Raw genomic sequence first — 24,998 nt, 5'->3', positions numbered from 1 at the left:
CAGTGGGGGCCAAGTTATGACCTCCTTATATTTTTTATTATATATTGAGAAAGTCCTATACTGGGATCTCCTTGGCCCTAAGCATAGAACCACAGAGGGTGGTGAATGATCCTGCAAACACACCCTTTCCTGACTTACCAGCTCTTGGAAGCATATGGAGACATAAGAGGCCATGTAGCACCCTGCTTGTGGTTAACGCTTAGCTGGAATGAAATATTCAACGCAGCAATAGAGAAATTAAAATAATAATTTATTTGTCAGACAAATAAATGAGAGGCACAGTGGTATGGTTACCAAGCTCTGGCCTGGCCTCCTGCCATTCTGGCCAGCACTTATATTTCCTTAATCCAGCCCCCTTGCTCCTCCTGTGGCTGCCTCTGTCCAATCAGCCTGGTTGAAATTCCTATTGGCTGTTTGCTAGAACCAATCACAAAAGATACACCCATTTCCTTCTGTCCTTTTATGGAACACAAAGAGCTATATATAAATGACAAATAAGTAGTAATATATCTTACATGTGTCTCAACAAGGAATCTTAATTACCAGCTCACCTCTTGCCCTCCTTGCCCTATTGCCTTCCAAAACAGATAGTTAATCTTGAATTTTTATCTTCAACAGATGTCAAGGATCTTGAGTTCACATCAACATTGAAAGATCTCCTTCATTTGAAGGTTTCTAAACAAAAAGCCTGACAACTATATATCAGGAGTGCTCTATGGCGTCTCCTGTCTGGCAGGGGGCTAGGCTGGTGGCTGACTTAATTTCAGGATAGTTAAAACTCTTACAACTATATGAAATAAGAATCTAGCATTTCTTAAATCCTTTGCATAATTACATTTAAGCCAATATATTTAATACATTATCATAGGTAGCCTTTTAAAAGGAATAAGGCCTTTGTAAAGTAAAAAAGGAACTCAGTAAAAAAAACAGCTTCAAAAGAAGCCTCTTCAGTTTACACCCCTCCTTTCACCCCTCCTTTCCAGCCAGCTGCTTTCCCATTAGCTCTTCCCAACATTTATTGCCCTTTAACTCTCTCAGTTTTAAAAAAAGAAACAGCTTTAAAAGATTTCCTTAAAATGCTCTTTTTCTGCCAGCTAGATGCCTCTCCATTGCTCTTGGCCTTTTTAACCTTAGGAAGAAGATATGGCTCATTTTACTGGGAGGCACATGGTATCATTTTATTATTTACTCATTCCTAATTATGTTTATCTCTGCTTTTTTATCTTCTGTAACATGTAGGATCAGTGTCTGCTCTCAGCCTGTAATTTCCTTTTTTACGACTTTGAGAATTGTTTTCTGCTATAAATCAGGGGGCCCCTTGTCTAGGAGGAAAAACATTGCCAAGGCCTTTTAGGCAGCTGGTCTTTTGCCTGGCATGAAACATTTGAAAATCTTTAACATACAGGCCCTGATTGAAATATATAAGCTTTGATAAAAAATGCAGGCTTATGATTAGCTGCCTCAGCCACACCAGCTGAAATTCCTTCTGCTACAAGCTATTAAGGATTCCCTTCCTCTTTTCAATCTTGCTTAACTGATTACACTTCAAGACATTTAATTGTGAGCCTGACTATTTGCAACTGCCTTTTTGCCAAGTAACAATACTATTGCATTTAATATTATTGTTTTTAAAGATCTTATGATGATTTATGTAGAAACGATTCAAATTTGGTTGGACCTTGGAGGGAACAAAAGTACCAGGAAAGCAAAATCTTCTTTGGAGAAAAAGTTTATTGAAATCTGTGCACAGAGACAATCTGTGTGCAGAGGCAACCAGCAGGATAGCTCCTAAGAACTGGTTGTGTCTCAAGACACTTCAGCAGACTTTCTTATACTTTTCTGAACACTCTCCCCCCTCCCATACCCTTTACAGACTTTCCCCATCAGCTGGCAAATGTTCAACTTATTATTGCTTGCTTAACACATCTTTCTGCCGGCTAAGCACTTCCTCATACGTGTCTTTCTGCTAGTTAAGCACTCCCCCCTCCCCTCTTGCTTGTATGTGTCTTTTCTTATTTTTGCATTAGTAAGCATAAGCACAGGAAGGGGGCCTCTTTGGCAGGCCTGGTTAAATCTGCAAGCAGCAGCTAAAATATTTCTGCAAGCTAAGAGACGGACTCTTGACCCGCCAGCCAATTTTAGCAATTAGTCACTTGCTTTGTGCTAACCGTCTGGCCAATATTTGCAGAAGTGAGATTAGCACAGGATTAGCACAGGAATTTGCTGCAGATAGTAATTGAGAGCAACCTTTCTTAGGTACAAAGTACAAAGCACAGAGAACCCCAGAGAAATCCTTCCCATCTCCCTTTAGTACTTCTTGATGTATTTTATTTACTGCTTATGGTTGCATTGCAGGGGGTTAAACTACATGGTCCTTGGGCTCCATTCCATCTGTACGATTCTCCAATTGCACGCAAATTGTTTCCATGTTGTAAGCCGCCTTGCGCATGGTTTTAACTATGCAACGGACAGCATACTAATAAAATTAAAAGTGAAACGAAATGAGATGAGAAGATGAAGAAGAAGTAGATATTATAGGATTATTTTGGCGTATTTTGACGTTGCTTCAGCTCCGCTGGGCTTGAGGGCGGGAGACTGAGCTAAACCCCCCTTTAGAACCTACGACGACCCCTTCCCCTTCGACGCCAAACTACCTCCGAAGGCCTCAGTACCGCACGCCGAAGACTACGTTTCCCAAAGTGCTCCGCTCTCAGCTTAGGGTCGCTCTGCCAATTCCGAACTCCCCTTTCGCTCATTCGAGTTCCGTCGCAGAGGAAAGGCCTGAGGCATAGAGAGCGCTGCGTCCGTGAATTGCGAGGAATTGAAGGACGGTCCCTGACGCCGCACATCCCCCGGCCTGAGAGGAAAAGCGAGAGCGAGCTGCCGGGGCCTAGCGATGAGTTACCTCAGCGAAAGCAGCGGGGCCGTTAGGTCCCTCCTCGACTTGTGAGTGGCCGGCGGGGCGAGCGGGGTCTTCACTCGTGCGTCCCCCCACCCACCATGAACCTCTCCCGGCACCAGGAAAACCACCTTATTTCACCTCCATCTCCAACGTTACCCTTATTATGTCCTCCCCGCCTCTTCGCTAACCTCTTTGCTGCCCTTTGTGCGGATTCTGCCCCTGGGATGTGCCAACAAATCAACGAGGAGAAGCGTGCCCCTGAGCGTGTGCAGAGAGCAGTTTTAAATAGCTGCGCAGAAGAGGCCGTTTCAGCAGGTGCGGCTTGGTCGACAAGCAAGCCTGCTGAAATTCCACCTTGCCTTGAGTAGTGGTTAGAGCCCTTGGGCTAGGGAGCAGCCCGATACAAATTCCATGAGGAGGGAGGGAGAGCCATGTACGGCACCTTGAGCCCCTTGGAGGAAAGGTGGGATAGAAAAATATAATAAATAAACAAACCTGGCTGTTCTTCTATTGAGAAGTGTGACCAACTTCACCCTGGGACCATTATAGCTGTGCTTTTAATAATACTGTAATAATAATAATATCATTGAGCTGCAAGACTTTCTCGGGTGACCCTGCATTTATCTCATACCTGGAAAAACTTCACCTGTTGGTTTTCCAGCTGTTAGAGATACACCCCCCCAAAAAAAACCTGGTTCCTAAGACTTAGGTCTCAAAATCCTTTAAATAATAAGATCTGGACAAAAATTGGTGAAGTAGAATTTTATTGAAGGAAAAGCATGGTTGAACAAGGATGGGTGACCAATGCAGGCACACCCTAATGAGGAAAAACACAGTTTATATAATCTGCCCCCCCCCAACCGCCAAAAAGTCCCTACTTTACATGCCCACCATGGAGGAGCATGCAATGTTTACAACATATCGCGTCCGCCTTAACATTTTACCATCCCACTTCCCCATGGTAATCATTGCACAAATATTGTCAAAGCATCTTTACATTTTATATTTTGATGCAAGCAACCCCTTTATTCTTATCTCAAATTGTCCTATTTTGATGTGTTAACCACTCTTTGTTGCATATGCAGGCATAAGCTAGTTTGTTATCTGATAAGGCTAAGAGGACAAACCCCAAGTTGACCACCAAATATCCTAGCTACAGGTGCGAGCTGCTCTTGAGTCTAGATTCTTAAGAGTGAGCTGCATGACTTTTGCTAAATCTGCATTCCTTATTCGGTGGAATCCCTTGTGGTTACCCTATCAGCTATAAACTATCAAATTCTACGCTCACTATTATCTTAGCAGGCAGCTGCTCTTTAGACCTTTAGACTTTTATGAAAAAGCAAAAATATAGCATCATTAAAAATTGAGAAGTAATCGAAAGGCAAAGAGTTGCTTAGAAACATCCTATTCAAAAAATGGCCAAGCTATATATTGTGGTAGGTGTGTCTTAATAGGATCCACTAATAAAAGCATTCTTATAATAAGAAGCATCAATAAAAGCATCCTTATCCTAGGGAAACAATGAAAAAGCGACGTATTTCCCACACAAGCCTCATGTGTCTGTTGACAGCACAAGCAGTTTAACAGAAGCTGAAGAAGTCTGTATGGGGAATAAATTGGGCATAAGTTCTTAAACTGAAACTGTTCTTAACCTGAAGCACCACTTTAGCTAATGGGGCCTCCCGCTGCCACTGCACTGCCACCACATGATTTCTGTTCTCATTCTGAAGCAAAGTTCTTAACCCGAGGTACTATTTCTGGGTTAGCGGAGTCTGTAACCGGAAGCATCTGTAACCCGAGGTACCACTGTACGTGATAAAAATTGTACTGGAAGCAGTTTTGACCTCCCATGTTACTTGTATTCTGAACAATTAAATTTACAGTTGCTTACATAAAAATATTCTGTAATGGATCTGAATAGTGATCCAGCTTTGCAGACAACAGTGGACAGAGAGATGCCTCTAAGAAACTCACAGGCAGAGCAAATTGGAAATAACCATCACAGTTTCTAAATAGGAGATTTCTTTCAACACGCTACTAGCTATTGGGAGACATTTCTATAAATTTGTCTGATCTCAGGAATCCTTGACACACTGAGTAGCCCCTGAATTCATTTTCATTGTTTGTTTGCTTATGTGCTCTTCAAATGTTTTTTCCAGGACGGTTTTCCTAATGTTAAAAACACAAAATTTATAAAAAATACAAAGTACAATAATCAAATAATCAAATCCTACAACATACTTATTTTATTTACAGTATATAGAGATTTCCAAACACTTTTCAAGTGCCTATATAGCATTACTGAGAGTGACTTCCAGCAGAACCTGGGCACAGAGCAGAGGATTCTGGGGGCATGCTGAAGGGTACCCATTCGTTCATCCAGGGCACTGAGACTCTATAGCACACCCAATACTGATGTGGAAATCGACCTACAGGACAACTTTTGTTTCATGCCTAATGCTCCTCTTCATTCCAAGTGGCTGAAAGAGGTCTTAGCATACGTTTACCAGAGTGTCCTCCGAATATGATACAAAGTGCATAGTAGTTATACTGAGGCATCTAATCATAGCCTGCATTTTTATCAAAGCTTATATTTTTGATCAGGGCCTGTATTTTAAAATGAGCTTAAAGATTTTCAAATGTTTCATGCCAGGCAGAAGACCAGCTGCCTAAGAACCTTGGCAAGATGTTTATTCTCCTGGACAAGGGGCCCCCCTGATTTATAGCAGAAAACAATTCTCAAAGTCGTAAAAAGGGAATTACAGGCTGAGAGCCAAGGTTACACTGACCCTACATATTACAGAATATAAAAAAGGCTGAGAAAACATAATTAAGAGTTGATAAATAGTAAAATAAAACCATGTGCCTCCCATTAAACTTGAGCCATATTTTCCTAAGGTTAAAAGGTCAAGAGCAAATGGAAAAAAGCATCTGGCTGGCAGAAAGGGAGGGAGTACATTGCCTGCAAACTGTAATTCAGAAAACGGGCGTGTGCATGCCCAAGATTACCATAAACAGCTCTCCAAGAGTTGTGTATAGTCAGCTTCCGCTTTATATGAAGAGAACTGACCATGGAGAGGAAAGGTAATTTTGGACTGAATATAATGAGGGCACTTCCAGGTTGGCCTTTCTGCTCTAGAAATATGATGTACCGTATTTTTCGCCCTATAGGACACACTTTTTCCCCTCCAAAAATGAAGGGGAAATCTGTGTGCGTCCTATGGGGCAAATGCAGGCTTTCGCTGAAGCTTGGAGAGCGAGAGGGGTGGGTGCGCACCGACCCCTCTCGCTCTCCAGGCTTCAGGAAGACATCCGCAGCCTGGGCAGCCCTGCAGGAGGTCCGGCAGGGCTGTCTAGGCTGCGGATAGCAGCCTGCTTCCTGGAGCGTCGGGAGCCCTGAAAGCAGAGCGCCCGGCGCTTCGGGAGCACATCCGCAGCCCGGGCAGCCCTGCAGGAGGTCCGGCAGGGATGTCTAGGCTGCGGATAGCAGCCTGCTTCCCGGAGCGTCGGGCGCCCTGAAGCAGAGCGCTCCGCGCGCCGGACAGACATCCGCAGCGTGGGGAGTCCTGCAGGGGTTCCCCGCAGGGCTCCCCACGCTGCGGATAGCAGCCTGCCTCCCGGCGGGTGGGGCGCCCTGAAGCAGAGCGCCCCGCGCGCCGGACAGACATCCGCAGCGTGGGGAGCCCTGCAGGGGTTCCCCGCAGGGCTCCCCACGCTGCGGATAGCAGCCTGCCGCCTGAGGCAGACATCGGCCAGCCCCACAAGCTCAGGGAGCCCTTCCTCGACCTGGTTTGGTTTCCCTGACCTGCTTTTGGAGGGGAAATAAAGGAAAAAAACCAAAAAAACTAGGTGCGTCCTATGGGACGGAGCGTCCTATGGGACGAAAAATACGGTATTTTGGGAAGTCTTTTTCTAAAGTTGTTTCTTTCTTAAACTGAGATCCTTTTAAGATTTCTTTTCCTTTTAAAAGGTTATTTATGTTATGTATTAAATATATTGGCTTAAATGTAATTATGCAAAGGATTTAGAAACTAAGAAATGTTAAATCCTTATCCTAGATTCTTATTTCATATAGTTGTAAGAGATCACAGGGGCCATCAGCCCAGCCCCCTGCCAGACAGGAAACGCCATCGAGCACTCCTGACATATGGTTGTCGGGCCTTTGTTTAAAGACCTCCAAAAGAAGGAGATCTTTCAATGATGATGTGAACTTAAGATCCTTGACATCTGTTTAAGATAAAAAATTAAGATTAACCATCTGTTTTGGAGGGCAATAGGGCAAGGAGGGCAAGAGGTGAGCTGGTAATTAAGGTTCCTTGTTGAGACAAATGTAAGATATATGACTACTTATTTGTCATTTATAGATAGAAGAATATATAGCTTTTTATTTTCCAAAAGGCAAAAGGAAATGGGTGTATCTTTTGTGATTGGTTCTAGCAAACAGCCAATAGGAATTTCAACCAGGCTGATTGGACAGAGGCAGCCACAGGAGGAGCAAGGGGGCTGGGTTAAGGAAATATAAGTGCTGGCCATAATGGCAGGAGGCCAGGCCATAGCTTGGTAACCATATACCACTGTGCCTCTCATTTATTTGTCTGACAAATAAATTATTATTTTAATTTCTCTATTGCTGCGTTGAATATTTCATTCCAGCTAAGCGTTAACCACAAGCAGGGTGCTACAATACAGTAAATGTCATGCACAGTACAGAGATTCACTTCTACAAATACAGTGGAATATTACCAAGAGTTCAAAGCAGTATTTTAATATGTTGCATAAATAGTTGTTTGCCCTAAGATTTATTTTACATAGCTGAAGGGAAGCCTTGCTTCTGCACATGACTGTGGCATGATGGGAAGTTTTTGCTTATAAGCTTTGCTTCTGCACATGCTGCACAAACCTTTATAATACTAAGACATTCCCTCATTACCTTAGAATGTTCAGTTCACATTGAATTCAGGAAAACATTGACCTGTTCTTAATGCATAGTTGACCACATCTATCGGAACGTAATTGTTTAAGTCTTGCTATATCAATCACTAGTTATAATTTAATTAGGAGGTTTTCGTGCCTGTCTAGTTCTGTGCTCCCTTTTCCAGCCTTTAATCTATTGGTGATTAATGCCTATATGCAACCCTTGCTTTGTACTTGTGTTAACCAATCAGCAATAAGCACATATGCGGCAATGCTGTAATATTCAATAAAAGAGACTCCCCGATATTTGCTCGGGAGATTCCTCCCATATGACACTCCTCACTTGTCTATTGTTTATTTCAACCCAACACATAGCAATAATTTTGCTTATTGGCAGTCTGCAGTGTTACAACATTTTTGCGCGACTTTGTTCTTGTGACTAAAGCAGTATGTGAATCAGCAATGTCACCCTGACCCTTATTCAATGTCACCTTCACTCTTATTGTTGATCATAGCAAAGTTTATTATCCTTAATCCTGAAGTCATAATTTATTGATTTCTCTAACTCTGGCTACACGTTGTAGGGGAATTCAGTCACATTGAGCAAACTGCCTTTCAGCCAATGATCATTTTCACTCAGAAGCCCTTGATGAGCATCTGAGGAACCTAAAAGTTCCCAAAGTGCAGTTTAAAACTAAATGTCTCAATAATAATTAAGCTTAATGTGGGGAACCTTAGAACCTTTGATCTTCCAGATGTTGCTTAACTTCAACTACCATCAGCCCTGGCCATGGGCCAGGCTTCCTGTAGCTGATGGGAGCTGTAGTTCAGCAACAAAGGTTCTGCACACTTGCTCCAAGCCATTCAGAACTGAATATACATATATTTGTGATTAGAACTCATTTAAAGTTGTGTTAAATGTTTTTTGATATGAGTAAACTTTGTGAATATCTTTTCCACTTGTTTGTGTATGTCAGGTGGACTTCAACATGTTGGATTCCCACCAGCCCCAACCATCACAGTCAATAGACAGGAGTGATGGGAATACAACAATACCTGGAAGGACATAGGTCCCCTGCCTCTGGTGTACATCTTTTTTTTTTTCATTACCTAATGTTGTACTAGGTGCTGGATAGCCCCGCCCCCCAAGAGAAGTCCCTGTTGTTACAGTCTAAGAAATCGTGCTTACATAATTATTTCCCAAGTTGCCAAGAGAGTGTGTCATCTTATGACTACTTTTTGTTCTTTCCCCTCCTCCCCTCCAGAAGCCTTCATTGCTTAACGAGGAACATATCCAGATATGCGGAAGATATTAAGCCTTTGCCTCCCAACATCAAAGATAAACTGATCAAATCATTGAGTGTCCAAGGGTGGATAAGTGATTCAAATATTAATACGGTAAGGTGGCACTTTGAACACAACTCTCCACGTTGTCATCATTGGGACTTACAAACAATACATATTTATATTTGCATTTATTCCTGCTGTCTTTTCCATAGTCAAAGCCAAGGCTGTGTATTTGATAGAGCGTTGATTTAGGACCTGGGAAACCAGGGTTCTAATCCAGACTCAGCCATAATACATTAGTGACAGTGTCCTTTATGAGATGACCTCCAGGAAAGTGTTGGGCTGGATGCAATTCAATGCCATATTTCCTGGCTGTGTGATTTGTGGTGGGGCATTATTTTGGAGTGTAGTGCCCCAGTTCATTATTCATTTCTGTATATTTTAACAATATGACAGTGTATTGTGCCCCAATAAAGTGGTGGAGTTGATGTGATTTAATGTCAGTTCCCAGAGGATGCTGTCCTGGATGTATGGGTCTGTGATTTGTGATGTCCCAAAGCTTTTGATCGTACACCCCTAGTTCTTCATTTGCTGTTGTCATTTGAGGTCACCATGTTCTCATGAGTGTTGAACAAACACAAATAATTTGATTGCAGAAAAGTAGTGTGTATCTTCCCCTTCATGGATCACTGCCTTGCCGTGGCGAAGGGGCTTGAAGAACTCAGAGAAGCTATGAACTATGCCGAGCAGGGCACCCAAGATGAACAGGTCATAGTGGAGAGTTTTGACCAAACGTGATCCACCTGGAGGAGGAACTGGCAAGCCACTCCAGTATCACTGCCAAGAAAACTCCATGGACAAAGACAACAGGCATATAAAAGATATGACGCTGGAAGATGAGCCCCTCAGGTCGGAAGGCGTCCAACATGCTACTGGGGAAGAGTGGAGGGCAAGTACAAGTAGATCCAGAGCTGATGAAGCGGCTGGGCCAAAGCCGAAAGGACGCTCAGTTGCGGATATGCCTGGAAGCGAAAGGAAAGTCCAATGCTGTAAAGAAAAATATTGCATAGGAACCTGGAATGTAAGAACCATGAACCTGGGTAAGTTGGAGGTGGTCAAAAATGAGATGGCAAGAATAAATATTGACATCCTGGGCATCAGTGAACTAAAATGGACGGGAATGGGTGAATTCAGTTCGGATGACCATCATATCTACTACTGTGGGCAAGAAACCCGTAAAAGAAATGGAGTGGCCCTCATAGTCAACAAAAGAGTGGCGAAAGCTGTACTGGGATGCAATCTCAAAAATGATAGAATGATCTCGATACGAATCCAAGGCAGACCTTTTAACATCACAGTAATCCAAGTTTATGCACCAACTACTTGTGCTGAAGAAACTGAAATTGACCAATTCTATGAAGACTTACAAGACCTTATAGAAGTGACACCAAAGAAGGATGTTCTTCTCATTATAGGGGATTGGAATGCTAAAGTAGGGAGTCAAGAGATAAAAGGAACAACTGGCAAGTTTGGCCTTGGAGATCAAAACGAAGCAGGGCAAAGGCTAATAGAGTTCTGTCAAGAGAACAAGCTGGTCATCACAAACACGCTTTTCCAACAACACAAGAGACGACTCTACACATGGACATCACCAGATGGGCAGCATCGAAATCAGATTGATTATATTCTCTGCAGCCAAAGATGGAGAAGCTCTATACAGTCAGCAAAAACAAGACCTGGAGCTGACTGTGGCTCAGATCATCAGCTTCTTATAGCAAAATTCAAGCTTAAGCTGAAGAAAGTAGGAAAAACCACTGGGCCGGTAAGATACAATCTAAGTCAAATCCCTTATGAATACACAGTGGAAGTGAGGAACAGGTTTAAGGATTTAGATTTGGTGGACAGAATGCCTGAAGAACTATGGATGGAGGCTCGTAACATTATACAGGAGGCAGCAACGAAAACCATCCCAATGAAAAGGAAATGCAAGAAAGCAAAGTGGCTGTCCAATGAGGCCTTACAAATAGCGGGGGAGAGAAGGCAAGCAAAATGCGAGGGAGATGGTGAAAGATACAGGAAATTGAATGCAGATTTCCAAAGAATAGCAAGGAGAGACAAGAAGACCTTCTTAAACGAGCAATGCAAAGAAATAGAGGAAAGCAATAGAATGGGAAGAACCAGAGATCTGTTCAAGAAAATTGGAGATATGAAAGGAACATTTCGTACAAAGATTTCCATAATAAAGGACAAAAGTGGAAAGGACCTAACAGAAGCAGAAGACATCAAGAAGAGGTGGCAAGAATACACAGAGGAATTATACCAGAAAGAAATGGATGTCTCGTATACCCCAGGTAGCGTGGTTGCTGACCTTGAGCCAGACATCCTGGAAAGTGAAGTCAAATGGGCCTTAGAAAGCACTGCAAATAACAAGGCCAGTGGAAGTGATGGTATTCCAGCTGAACTATTTAAAATTTTAAAAGATGATGCTGTTAAGGTGCTACACTCAATATGCCAGCAAGTTTGGAAAACTCAGCAGTGGCCAGAAGATTGGAGAAGATCAGTCTACATCCCAATCCCAAAGAAGGGCAGTGCCAAAGAATGCTCCAACTACCGCACAATTGCACTCATTTCACACGCTAGCAAGGTTATGCTTAAAATTCTACAAGGAAGGCTCAAGCAGTATGTGGACCGAGAACTCCCAGAAGTGCAAGCTGGATTTAGAAGAGGCAGAGGAACCAGAGACCAAATTGCAAACATGCGCTGGATTATGGAGAAAGCTAGAGAGTTCCAGAAAGACATCTACTTCTGCTTCATTGACTATGCAAAAGCCTTTGACTGTGTCGACCACGGCAAACTATGGCAAGTTCTTAAAGAAATGGGAGTGCCAGATCACCTCATCTGTCTCCTGAGAAATCTCTATGTGGGACAAGAAGCTACAGTTAGAACTGGATATGGAACAACTGATTGGTTCAAAATTGGGAAAGGAGTACGACAAGGCTGTATTTTGTCTCCCTGCTTATTTAACTTATATGCAGAATTCATCATGCGAAAGGCTGGGCTGGATGAATCCCTAGCCGGAATTAAGATTGCCGGAAGAAATATCAACAACCTCGGATATGCAGATGACACAACCTTGATGGCAGAAAGTGAGGAGGAATTAAAGAACCTTTTAATGAGGGTGAAAGAGGAGAGCGCAAAATATGGTCTGAAGCTCAACATAAAAAAAACGAAGATCATGGCCACTGGTCCCATCACCTCCTGGCAAATAGAAGGGGAAGAAATGGAGGTAGTGAGAGATTTTACTTTCTTGGGCTCAATGATCACTGCAGATGGTGACAGCAGCCACGAAATTAAAAGACGCCTGCTTCTTGGGAGAAGGGCAATGACAGGCCTAGACAGCATCTTGAGAAGTAGAGACATCACCTTGCCAACAAAGGTTCGTATAGTTAAAGCTATGGTTTTCCCAGTAGTGATGTATGGAAGTGAGAGCTGGACCATAAAGAAGGCTGATCGCCGAAGAATTGATGCTTTTGAATTATGGTGCTGGAGGAGACTCTTGAGAGTCCCATGGACTGCAAGAAGATCAAACCTCTCCATACTGAAGGAGATCAACCCTGAGTGCTCACTGGAAGGACAGATTGTGAAGCTGAGGCTCCAGTACTTTGGCCACCTCATGAGAAGAGAAGATTCCCTGGAGAAGACCCTGATGTTGGGAAAGATGGAGGGCACAAGGAGAAGGGGACGGCAGAGGACGAGATGGTTGGATAGTGTTTTCGAGGTTACCAGCATGAGTTTGACCAAACTGCGGGAGGCAGTGGAGGACAGAGGTGCCTGGCGTTCTCTGGTCCATGGGGTCACGAAGAGTCGGACACGACTAAACGACTAAACAACAACAACAAAGTGTGTATCTTGAAAGGGACATTCTTCAGGTCATTGGGATAATATGGGGCATTCTAAAATTTACTTTGGAGTTCAGTGACATGTCAAGTTTTGTTTTGTTTTTTAGTTTTCTGATTGAGCTATATTTCAAATTCCTACACAGATAAGGAGCTAGGAACAAGTAACAAACTTAAGCATCAGAAGAGTTTATTATTTCTCTTTCAACAAAACTTGCATTTTTTCTTTAAAAAACAAAACAAAAAACTTGCATTTTCTCATTTGCATTTACCCACACCTGCACCATTCTGCCATTTAGGCTAGTTCCTCTTCTCTTTGGTGCTGAATTTGATTATCTCATATTACCTTGAAGAATGTTCAGATACAGTATATGAAGGAATCTGGATTTGATAGGGACAATCTATCATGAAGTAGAGTTGCATCTAGCAACATTTGCCATCAGCGTAGTATACTCCTCTTCTAAATTGTTACATTAGCCTCAAATGGGAACCATGGTTGAAACCTTTCCCTGAGTTTAAAGTTCTGTTCCAAACATGACTCATCTTCCATATACAGGCCAGTTTCTAATGGTAAAGCTATTAAAATCCGTAAGCTTAAATAAACTGGCAAAATGATCAACCGCTTGCCTAAGGAAAGAGGGCACAGTAATTTTATTATCCATAGAAGAATTCTATTTGCTGACCCCTTGACAAGCTTGGGATACCTGCTAGATCTTCCAGGAGGGAATAAATTAGATGTAATACTGATCTGTTGCTGACAAGGCATATCTGCTATTGTTTTAAATAAAGCTGTGGTAACAAACATGCATTTTGCAGATAGTACTTCAGGGTCTTTTGTGAGTAAGGACAGAAAAGCTCATTAAAATCTTAATGAATATTAAATGAATTTATTATTTATTGGTAGAGTCCCAAGGGCCATGTCAGGGGACTGCCATCGGGGCTGGGGAGGGAAGCAGGGGGATACAGAGAGCCTCCGAGGCTTCTGAGGAGCAGCCCCTCATCCAGCGCGGTGGGGAAAGCCACACCTCCAGTGGAGCGGAGGGGGAAGGGGATAGCCAGGCGAGGGGAGGGCTCAAAGATGCTACCAGCTGGCCAGGAGACAGACACGCCATTTCTGTCACCCAGCTTATGCAGAGGGGTGAAACGTAAGGAGGGGAGGCAGAGATTTGGGGTGTCTAAGTTCTTATGTTGGGGAGAAACCGGAAGGGGCCACTCCCGGAACCTGCAAGCGACTAGGACGGACATGAACTTTGTGTTTCTGCACTGTATTTATTTGGACCAATAAAACCTGTAAAAGACAGGTCGGAGTCCTGCTTGGTTACTCGCGAGCAACCACCACCAGCCCCTGACAGGCCAGATAAAGAGGAATGGAAGATTACATTTGGCCCTCAGGCCTAAGGTTCCCCATTCCTGTGCCGCACCACGTAGAGCTTGACAAAAATATTTTCATTTTAGGTTTTGCACCCTGCAGTAGAGGCACTCGACCTTCGGGACTGTGATGTTTCAGATAGTGCCTTGCAACAGCTTTGTAACTGCAAACAGCTTAAGAAAATCAACTTGAACATTTGGAAAGGCAGCAGACTAACAGTCACTTCAGAAGGTTTGTTTTCTATGTTATATTTATTTCAAAGGACAGTGAGAGAAATTAAGTTTCATTCAGGCTTTCTTCTTCTTCTTCCCCAAATACGATTCTCATGATCATTTTTAGTAAATAAATATCCAGAAGATTGGATTTCCTTCCATACGTTTGCTCTGAAGGCTGTACACATGCTCTTTCTTTGTAGTTTTGAGCTTTTTCATGACTCAGGAAGCTGCCTTATGCTAAGTCAGAGCATTGATCCATCTAGCCCAGAGCACCATCTGCTCTTACTGGCTGCAGCTAACCACGTCATCCCAGCAAATAGCAACCCTGCTTTGTGAGGAGCTTTTAACTGAAGATGCCAGAGACTTGACATAAGAAGAGTCTTGCTGCTTCAGGCCAAGGGCACATCTTGCCTGGAATCTTGTTCTCACAGGGGCCAGCCAGGTGCTTATGTGAAGCCCACAAGTAGATGGTTTGGGCTAGAACATTAGGCAGTTAGAAAGGAAGCTTCAAAAGAAGTCAGAGCTATGGAACAAGCTGCCTTCCGGAGCTGGAGGGCTTTCTTTTGCTGGAGGTACAGTGGTGCCTCGCAAGACGAAATTAATTCGTTCTGCGAGTTTCTTCGTCTTGCAAAGCACGGATGCACCCTGGTATTAACGGTTTTAAGAAAACGGAAACAAACTCGCAAGACGTTTCATCTTGCAAAGCAAGCCCATAGGGAAAATCGTCTTGCGAAGCAACTCAAAAAACGAAAAACCCTTTCGTCTTGCGCCTTTTTCGTCTTGCGAGGCATTCGTCTTGCGAGGTACCACTGTATTTAAGCAGAAGCTGAATGTCCATCTCTCAGGGGTGTTGCAGTTGCATCCTCCATTGTGGATCCTGCACTGAGCAAGGGGCTGGATTAGATTGCCTTCAAGGTATCTTACAAGGTTGCAGGGTGTGCTGCAAAGTAAGGGTGAGGAACATCTGGCTCTCCAGATATTTTTGGACTGCAAACCCCATCATCCCTGACCATTGGCTAGGATGACGGGGGCTGTTGGGAGTTGGAGTCTTATAAACATCTGAAAGGCTACAAGTTCCCCGCCCTGGCCTAAAGGCACATGATACATCAACCTTGCTGAAGTCCAAGTCTGGGAGACCATTTCAGAATCCTATGTGTATCACTTTGAGTTCTATTATAGTAGAAAGGTGGGATATGAATGTAAATAATGAATGTCATTTTAGGTACCGGTCATACAAATAGAAAAGGAAGGATTAGATGAGAACAAGCTAACAAGAGTTCAATGCCCATTCACACCAGTGGTCCTAAGGACACTTAACTCTACAGCGGTACCTCGGTTTACGAACAACCCTGTTAATGAACTATTCAGTTTACCAACTCTGCAAAACTGGAAGTAGTGTTCCGGTTTGCAAACTTTACCTCATCTACAAACGGAAGCTGAACGGTGGAAGGGCACTGGCAGCAGGAAGCCTCATTAGGGAAAGCGCACCTCGGTTTAAGAACAGATTTGGTTTAAGAACGGACTTCAGGAACGGATTAAGTTCATAAACCAAGGTACCACTGTATACTGAATTGCAACCATTATTAGTAGAGCACAATGAATATACTAATATGATGCCCAAAGTGGCCAGCATTCAAACGTTATAAGCAGAATTGATATTTGAGGTTAGTATCCCTCAGGTTTGACTGTAATTTGTAATATTAATGCCCAAAGTGTTTTGATATGTTGCTCTTAAAGTTATAATTTCTTCTAATATGCTCTTCTATTTAAACTTCTGGAGATGAACATGAGAATGATGTGCTTTGTTTATCCAACAGGGGTTGCAGCACTGGCCTTGTCATGCCCTTATTTACGTGAAGTCTCTTTTAAAAGATGTAGCAACATTACAGATAGTGGAGTCCTTGCCCTTGCCCTCCACTGCCCACTTTTGCAAATAGTTAACATAGGTGGATGTTCCAGCATTACAGATACATCACTGCAAGCTCTTGGACAGAACTGCCAGTCTTTACATAGTGTGGATTTTTCATCTACCCAAGTAAGATTGTTGGCAAATATATACCGTATCTTGTTGGCATAGATATCTTGCAAAATGGCATGATTAAAATGATACTCTTGAGAACTGACTATTACTTCACTAAATTGCTATTGGTATTTTGAGATACTGTCTTGATAAAAGTGCATTTGGCCTCTTTTGCTTTCACAGTTACCTTAATTTTGCCTAGTGTGGTTGCATTAGATAAAATGAGTGTTTTGAGCCTACCACAGGAAATGTGGGCTCTTATCTATAAATTGCAGTGAAGTTTGTTGCGAACATTGTCACCTGGCTTGTAAATCTAGTGTTTCCCATTTCCCTTCCCCTTCCACCCATTTTACATTTGTAGCTTACATTATCAGAGTGCAGGTTTTAACTTAATGTAGCTTACATTATCAGAGTGCAGTATTAAAATAAATTCAGCAGAGTAAATAATATTTGATTGATAGAAAAGTGGAAAACTGATTTGAATAGTTACAGTAAAATTATGCAGGAAACTGTAATATGTAATATGAACAATGGAAGGAGAAGAAGGGAAGACAGTGAGAGCCAACTATTGACGACTGTGGAGAAGAGCCAGAAGATGATGGGCTTACCTGGTGCCTAGATGTTCCTGGAACCTGGTCGTCCATGGTGGTTCTGGTCTGCTCCCTGGTTTTTGTAGGACAAATGCCCAAGAGGTCCTTACCTACGGCCTTCTTAGGGCAGGCAGTGCCTCCTTCCAGGCTCCTGGCTGGGCATCCAACCACGCAACAGTTGGTAGGCACATGGTCTGTCTTCTAGTATGGGGACAGGGAGGCCTGGCAAGACCAGTTATGGAGGGCTGGTAAGACAAAGATTCTGCAGTATCACGTAGGAAGAGTTTGGACTTGTTGTGATTATTTGTAGCAGAAACACTACTGCTGAGGCTGCCGGAGGTTAAGGGCTGCTGCATGCACAGCTAATGCAGAGTTAACAGAAGATAATGGGGTTGAGTAGTGCTACTGAATAATAAGGTAATAATAAGAATAAGAATAATAAGAATAATGTATAGATACAAAATTAAAATAAAAAAGGAAGTGAAAGGAAAGGAAAGGAAAGGAAAAGATAAGGTGAAAGAGGAAACTAGAAGAGGAACTGCAGATCAAGTCAGGCTAGGGGAAACCCTGCCAAAACTAGTGAGAATTGACCAATAAACCAGGCACTGTGTGGCTGCACTAAGCAAGGTTAATATTTAGCAATATGTGAATCTGTGAAAGAAAAGAAAGCACCCAAGATTTATAAGTTGATATATTGGAAGCAATCACACGATATACAATCTGCAGGTTTGAGGCTCAGTTAACTACGGTACTTCTATTAGGAGGGGGAGCAATTCATTTATTCAGATGGGGGGAGCGATTCATTGGAGGGAGTAATCAATGCGGCAAAGGCATGGAATAATTAAAATCCAGAAACGTAATTAAATATAGGTGCAATCAGTGATGCAAGTGCATTAATATAAAGCATAATCAGAGGGAGCAATTCATCACATAACATTAGTGCAGAAAACCAATTAAATAGCCGGTGTCCTTCACGCCATGCTTGGAGGTCTCTTCCATATTGATCCTCTCCATTTTCTGATCAGAACCACTCTTCCTGTTCCTCTCTTTGCTTGTTTATTTCTTCTCTTCTGACTCTTGCTGCTCTTCAACATACATACATACATACATACATATATGAATGAGACATATATATTCCCCATAATTTGGTGCGAAAGTTATTTTTCCAGCTAATTACAGATCAGGAATGTGACTTTTCCAAGGAAGCTCCCTTTTGCTTGGAACTGTCTGCTATTCTTGAATCTTTGTGGGTCTCCAGTTTGAAAGGTAATAAATGGGTGTCTAATGGCAGAAAGGTTAAAAGCAGTTATAAACACAGCAAACCTTCATATAGAGTATCACAGCTTTTGGCTAAATTTAAAAGGGGTTCCTAGACTGGAGTATCCCTTCCAGAAACTCAGAAGAAATGGATGCAGGCTTTAAGTGAAAAGATAGAAAGACTGAAATACAGATGCACATAGGCACAGCCTAAAAAATGAGGAGGCTTCCAAGAACCCCATAAAAATGTCAGAACTCCGCTTGGCCAAGCTGATAAGGCCTCATCTTCCTCCGAGCTGAGCCTTTGAAATCGCCTCCGATGTGTTTAATGACCTGAGCCTCAAGCACATTCTATCCAGCAGGGTTACCAGCACAGGGAAGAGATGAGAGGTTTGGCTACATTGTAGAGTTTTATTTCTAAACTACGCAGAACAGAAAATACATCCTCTCTCTATGAAGCAGAGAGCAACTGAACAAAGGAACAAAGGGAACAGGAAACCACTAACGTCACATCCCGTCTCCCTTTGCCATGAAATTGCAAGGTCTCTGGAATGTAAACAGAGTCCTGTGACTCCACGCAGCTGCACAGAAACTAACAGCAAAGCCATGTTTCTTATACACTTTCAGGTTACACAAATGATTTCTGAGTAGCCAATCAAATGATTACATCAACTTCCCCATAGGAATTACAACCTATGGTCATAATTCTAAATCAAATCGAAACCCTTACACAGTACTCTTTTTACTAGCCCACTCCAGCCTTCTCATTATAATAATATGTGATCATACATTGTCATCCTTCAAGGTCTACTTTAATTAATATCTAATTAATTAATTTTTTACCTGTCTACAAACATCTATTCTTAATCATCCATGATTAATATATTCATTCTCTACATTAACATAAATTCAGTGATACTGTTCCGCCTGGCCGATCTCCTTTCATGTATTTTCAACGTTTAATTCTTTCACATTAGAATACAGGATGTACGTGAAGCAATCTGGTTTTTTCCTTGCTAGAAGGGATTGGTGAGAGTTCATACATGGATTGCTAAGCAGCACCGCTAATATAAAATACTGAGTTTTAACAAACAAAGGAGTGTCCTAACAGAGAGATAAATGGAGATAGGAAATTCTGCATCTGCTTTGCATGCAGAAGGTGTCAGGTTCAACCCCTGGCCTCTCCAGGTAGACTTGAGAGAGACTTCTGCCTGAAACCCTGAAGATCCATGGAGATCTCCTACAGTTGTTGGAGAGCCAGTCAGGAGAGAGAATACTGAGCTAGATGGACCAATGGTCTGAGCTGGTATAAGGAAGCTTCCTCTGTTTCTGTTGCTAAGCCATGCTTTGGCTTAGTGTGTTGTTTGTACTAAGTCAGAGAAAGGGCTGAAAAAGTGGCATTCTTGCACATATATAATATTTTTCTGTCATTTAATGAGAATATATTAATTTGGCTTCCATTTGTGTAAAATTCAAGTTTATAAGACATACAAATTGAAGAAAACCAGACTGAAGTTGCTATGGTTGTTGTTTTTTACAGGATTGCTTTAATGTTTTGGTTTTTTGAAGTGGACAGTTACTATATTTTTATTCAGTGTACCAACAAAAAATCTGATTTTGTCCCATCCAGGTTACTGATGACGGTGTAATAGCACTTGTTAGTGGAATGTGTTCAAAGAATTTAAAGGTAATTTTTCAACATGTTTAGTACAAATCATTATCATTAGTAAATTTAAATATACTATTTAAATTTCTTTATAGAATTAAAGAATTAAATCAGTGGCTATTAGTCAAAGATGACTAGATGCCCTGCTTGTGAGTTTCCCATAGGCATCTGACTGGCCACTGTAGAAACAGAATGCTGCTGGACAAGGTGGGACTTTGGTCTGATCCAGCAGGGTGACTCTTACTCATATGGTTTTTTTCCATTATTGCGGGGTCAGCAAGGCTGGAATTCTCCCGCGGAGATCCTCTGTGGGCTGGACCAGTGCATGTCCGTGACCTGGAAATCGCTTCTGCACATGCCCAGACACCCAAAATTGCACCTGCGCAGAAGTGATTTTCAGCATCTGGACATGCACAGAAGCTATTTCCGGAGCCGTGGAAGGGAGTCCCTGCGCCATGCTGCGCTGGTTTAATGCAGCGCGTAGGGACTCGCCAAGTGGGCGTCTTGGTTTGGGGGCGGCTCATGGGCTGGTTAAATTGCCTCCTTGGGTCGCTTCCGGCCCATAGGCTGCAGGTTGGGGACCCCTGCATTATTGTCTGTAACAGTTGCTGATGCTAGTATTCATTATCCCAAATAGGAGATCCATATGGAACGGTGTGTGAATCTGACTGACATTGCTGTGGAAGCTGTTCTCACTTGCTGTCCAAGGATATACATTTTTCTGTTCCATGGATGCCCACTGATAACAGGTGATTAAAGTGCTGCTTACTAGCTAAGATCAACAATAGATTTTGTCAACCTGTCTGAGCCTTAAGATCAGTCTCAAAGGCACTGCTCACAGACCCACCAGCAGGATCCATCTCACTGGTGGGCACGAGAGACAGGGTATTTTCAACAGTGGCCCCATATTTTCTTTTAAATGAGTTTAAAGATGTTTTTTATGTTGGTTGGTATTGTGAGTGGACTGGATTTTAAATTAGCTTTGCTCTTTTAAATGGTTTTAAAATATTGCCGTACATGTAATTGTGCATTGGTTTGCTGGTTTGATATATTCTTGCTGCTCTTTTAGCTGTTATATTTCAAATATGTTTTTCATTGCAAGCTGAAGGATAAATCTCCCTTTTCCTTCTAGTTTGAATCCATTTTGAGCAGTTAGAACTCCATATTCTGTATTCACTGTCCCCTCCTAGTAGATAAAAACTAACTGTTTTAATCAGGACATGTCCTTGTACACTGAAAGAATGCAACAGATAATGGTGAAATGAATGCTAGGCATGGGAATTTCATTTAACCTTAGGTCAGTAGGAGGGCTGATATCATAGTCAAAAGCAGATGTTGGTAGACAAGCAGTAATAGAGCAGTAAATAATAAATATATAGGTAAATGTTTCCTTACCACAATGCAACACAATTAAACTTGTTAAAATGGGAATAAGAGGCATGTTTCTATTTTTCTAACAGTCTTCAGAGACAGAATGGTACACCACTACTCCCTGCTACATATCTTGAAACAATATGCTTATCTCTCCTGTTCTAAAAAAAAAGCCTTAAATTGTCCTGACTCAATCAGTCCACCTTCACAACTTAGCTAAACAAATTACGTTAAACAGTTGCTCTTCGTATGCTTGGATATGAGCCAAATACATTCTTGTATAACTTAGGTTTTGACAGTATGCCTGTGTGGCTTCTAGCCAGATACACTTGTTTATCAGAGCAATTGTTTAATTCAGCTGCATCAGAGACAATCAGTGCTTTTTCCCAAGAAGTTGTTACAGTAAGCGCTACACTTTTTAGCAACAAAAAGAGGTGCCAGTACTGCGTATCCTTGAGTACTCCCTGGGGAAGAAAAAGGGTACTGGATACAATGTTGCTAAAATTATTTTGCCTTGATGCTAGTACATTTTGTTCAATCAAAATTGGGTGTTTTCCGCCCCAAAAAGGTGGTTTAAAACAGATGAGAATAAGAACAACAGTTTCAAAGCAACTTAAGTAAAACCCATAAATACGTAATAGCAAAACAACCACATTGACCTGCTCTAGTGCTAAGATCAGCAGGGGAGGCTCCCTTGGCAGTTCTGCTGCCTGTTGGGTTGAAATAAACGACAGACGAATGGCAAGTGTCATATGGGAGGCATCTCTCGAGCATGTCTTAGGGAGTCCCTTTTATTGAATATTACAGCATTGCCACATATGTGCTTGTTGCTGATTGGTTAACACAAATACAATGCAAGGGTTGCATATAGGCATCAATCATCAATAGATTAAAGGCTGGGAAAGGGAACACAGAACTAGACAGGCATGAAAACCTCCTTATTAAACTATAACTAATGATTGATATAGCATTCATCCGTAGATGAACTATGCATTAAGAACAGGTCAGGGTACAATGTTTTCATGAACTCAATGTCAACTGAACATTCTAGGAATGTTTCAGCTTAGAACCGTTTGCCAGACTCATGTGCAGAAGCAAAGCTTCCCTTCAGCTGCCCTATGCAGTCTAATAGGCAGTGGTGTGTGAGAGTTGCTTCTCTGTGTTGGCTCTCTGTTTGTGGAATAACTTGCCCTCCTTGTGCTGCATTGCTGTTCTGTGCTGCTGTTTTGTTAGTTTGGTCATTTTATTTTATGTTTTTAATACAGCGTGCTGTTTTATTGTGAGGTTTTTGTAACTCAGTATGGGACCATTCAGTGAAGGGTAAAGTAGGTAAAAACAATGAATGAATGTCTGCAGAAAACACTGGAATATAAACAACTGAAAACATGTTGAAACAAACATGTCTTAACCTGCTTAACCAGAAGAGAAGAATAAGCTTATTACAAGAGCCTGCAAAGCATTGATGCAGCAAATAGCAGCATCAATTTACTGATCTGGAGGCCCATTTCTTGTAGAAAGATCTCTGAAACTCATTCCTTCTTCCCCCTAAATTATTCGTTTGCATTACCCTTCCTACCTAGCATTTTCTTACCCTAGAGAAAATTGAATTGTCCAATGTATTTTATCATCCTTGTTTCCTTGTTTTGCAGATCGTTCTCGAGAAGCCCTGGAACAGTTGGTTGGACCAAATAAGTTTAAGCAGGTTTCATGGACTGTTTATTGATTTTTCTTTAGTTGTTGATGGCATCTCTTTTTCAAGAAAGAACCACTCCCGAAACGGCATGTCTCTGGTATTGTAGAGTGTACTGTCTCCCACTGGCATGCTTCGTTTCTGTTTCAACTGCCAAAGGTAGTGGCACTAATGCCGTGTTGATTTTATTGATTAATGAGAATGCTGCTCTTTTTTCCACTCCACATGATGGATTACGAATAGGAAGTTGTTAGTGTTCATATAAGAGCAACAGGTCAGAACTGTAATTCAGGAATCATTATGTTCAAATGTTAAGTTCTGTGGCAGTGAAGAACTAACAGGAAAATGTGATGTGGCAGGTGGTGAGCCAGCAAGACTTGACAGCCACTATTGCATCTAAGCATTTTGTAAGGTCACTTGCGCAGCCATCACTTTGGGGAGGGTCAGTTATGTTTCTAGGTAGCCATTATAATTGGAGACATGAAGTTTTGTTTCCTGCATGCTGGTTCTTGTTTTGAAATAAATGCTCCTACCATCTTCAAGTTGTGAATGTATTTTCTTTCATTCCAAAGAATTAATGCATGTGTTTATAGTACTCATTGCTTCTGTTTTTGGGTGGAAAGGTTAACATATGACTTTGTGCTAATATCTCCTAGCCAAGATAACACATTCTGGCCCAGTGAGGAACGTAGTAGTGAAAACTAGAAGGTATACTGCTATCTAGTCTAGGAATTTGGATTTCTTCCTAAACCCTGTATAAGAGTTGTTTGATCATGTGCAGCCCATGCATTGCCAGAGAAAAATGAGTATTCAAATGAAAGGTTTCAATAGGATTTGATTGTCTTGTCCATCTGCAGCATAGTATACTATAGAACGTTAAAAAGCTCTGTTTTTATCTCATTTTGTATCAATTTATATTATATACCTGTATAACACAAAATATTAAATAGAAATATCTATGGTTGTTAATAACAGCCTCATTAAAGTTACTAATACGGTATATCTGCCCCACTGCATTCTTGCTTCAAGGCTGCTAGCGGTGACTTTCATGACCAAGGGAGAATACAAGCTTAAAATATTCAGAGAACACTTCCACTGGTTGTGCTGGATAATCAAAGGAATAAATGAACATGTTCAGGGCAGAAGGTGGAGTTCCCAGTATCTGAATGAAGAAAGGTTTTGTGTTTCTATTTAGTGTGCTCTGGGCTGCTTCTTTTGCAGAAAACAGTTTTGATTAGAGCCTGATTAAAGCACGAAAGTCAGATCTGTGTTAACAGCTTTAATTGACTCAACAGTACAATGTTTTCAGCCTTAGTGAAAACCACACAGCTTTAATTCATCTACCCACACCTGCTGTCTTTTATTTAATCTAATTTTCATTGTGGCTGTTAGCAACAGTTTGAATATTTTTGAACTTGAAAATTGCTTACTTATAGCAATAGAATGCATTTAAGGGAATGTAACTGCATAACAAGGTTGGCTTAAGTAATTACCCTTATAAATTTATTTTGAATTGTAGACCGACTCTGTACATGTTTAATAGGACTTACTCTCTAGTAGGTATACTTAGGACTGAGGAGGGGCTGTACCTCTGGTGGGGGATACATCATGCTCCTTTTGTCCACCTTTGGTCCCCACCCTGCACTCAGCTCTCACCTGTGGCTCCTAGAAGCTGTCAGCATGCAACAGTGGCCCCACCCTGAGAATGGCTTTGACTGGCCAGCTAAACCAGGTGAGGGTCTTACATTTTATGTCTTCTATTTAATAAAGCCTGTACTGGCACCTCCCCACTTGTGCATGATCAGCATGAGCACTTCTGCT

General features: G+C 41.9%; 1 protein-coding gene across 1 annotated transcript; it reads left to right on the top strand.

Annotated features, from left to right (window-relative positions):
- The first annotated feature begins 2,775 nt into the window (after positions 1–2,775).
- On the top strand, positions 2,776–23,719 carry AMN1 (antagonist of mitotic exit network 1 homolog). Its single transcript, XM_083700942.1, has 7 exons — positions 2,776–2,946; positions 9,082–9,214; positions 14,455–14,599; positions 16,401–16,618; positions 20,081–20,137; positions 20,754–20,865; positions 23,137–23,719. Exons 1-7 carry the CDS (start codon positions 2,897–2,899, stop codon positions 23,208–23,210), a joined length of 789 nt encoding a protein of 262 aa, XP_083557068.1. The 5' UTR covers positions 2,776–2,896; the 3' UTR covers positions 23,211–23,719.
- The last annotated feature ends 1,279 nt before the right edge of the window (positions 23,720–24,998 follow it).

The sequence above is a fragment of the Podarcis gaigeae genome (genome assembly GCF_964106915.1).
Source record: "Podarcis gaigeae genome assembly, chromosome: 10".
NCBI lineage: Eukaryota > Metazoa > Chordata > Lepidosauria > Squamata > Lacertidae > Podarcis > Podarcis gaigeae.
This window is presented reverse-complemented; position numbering and strand designations above follow the sequence as displayed.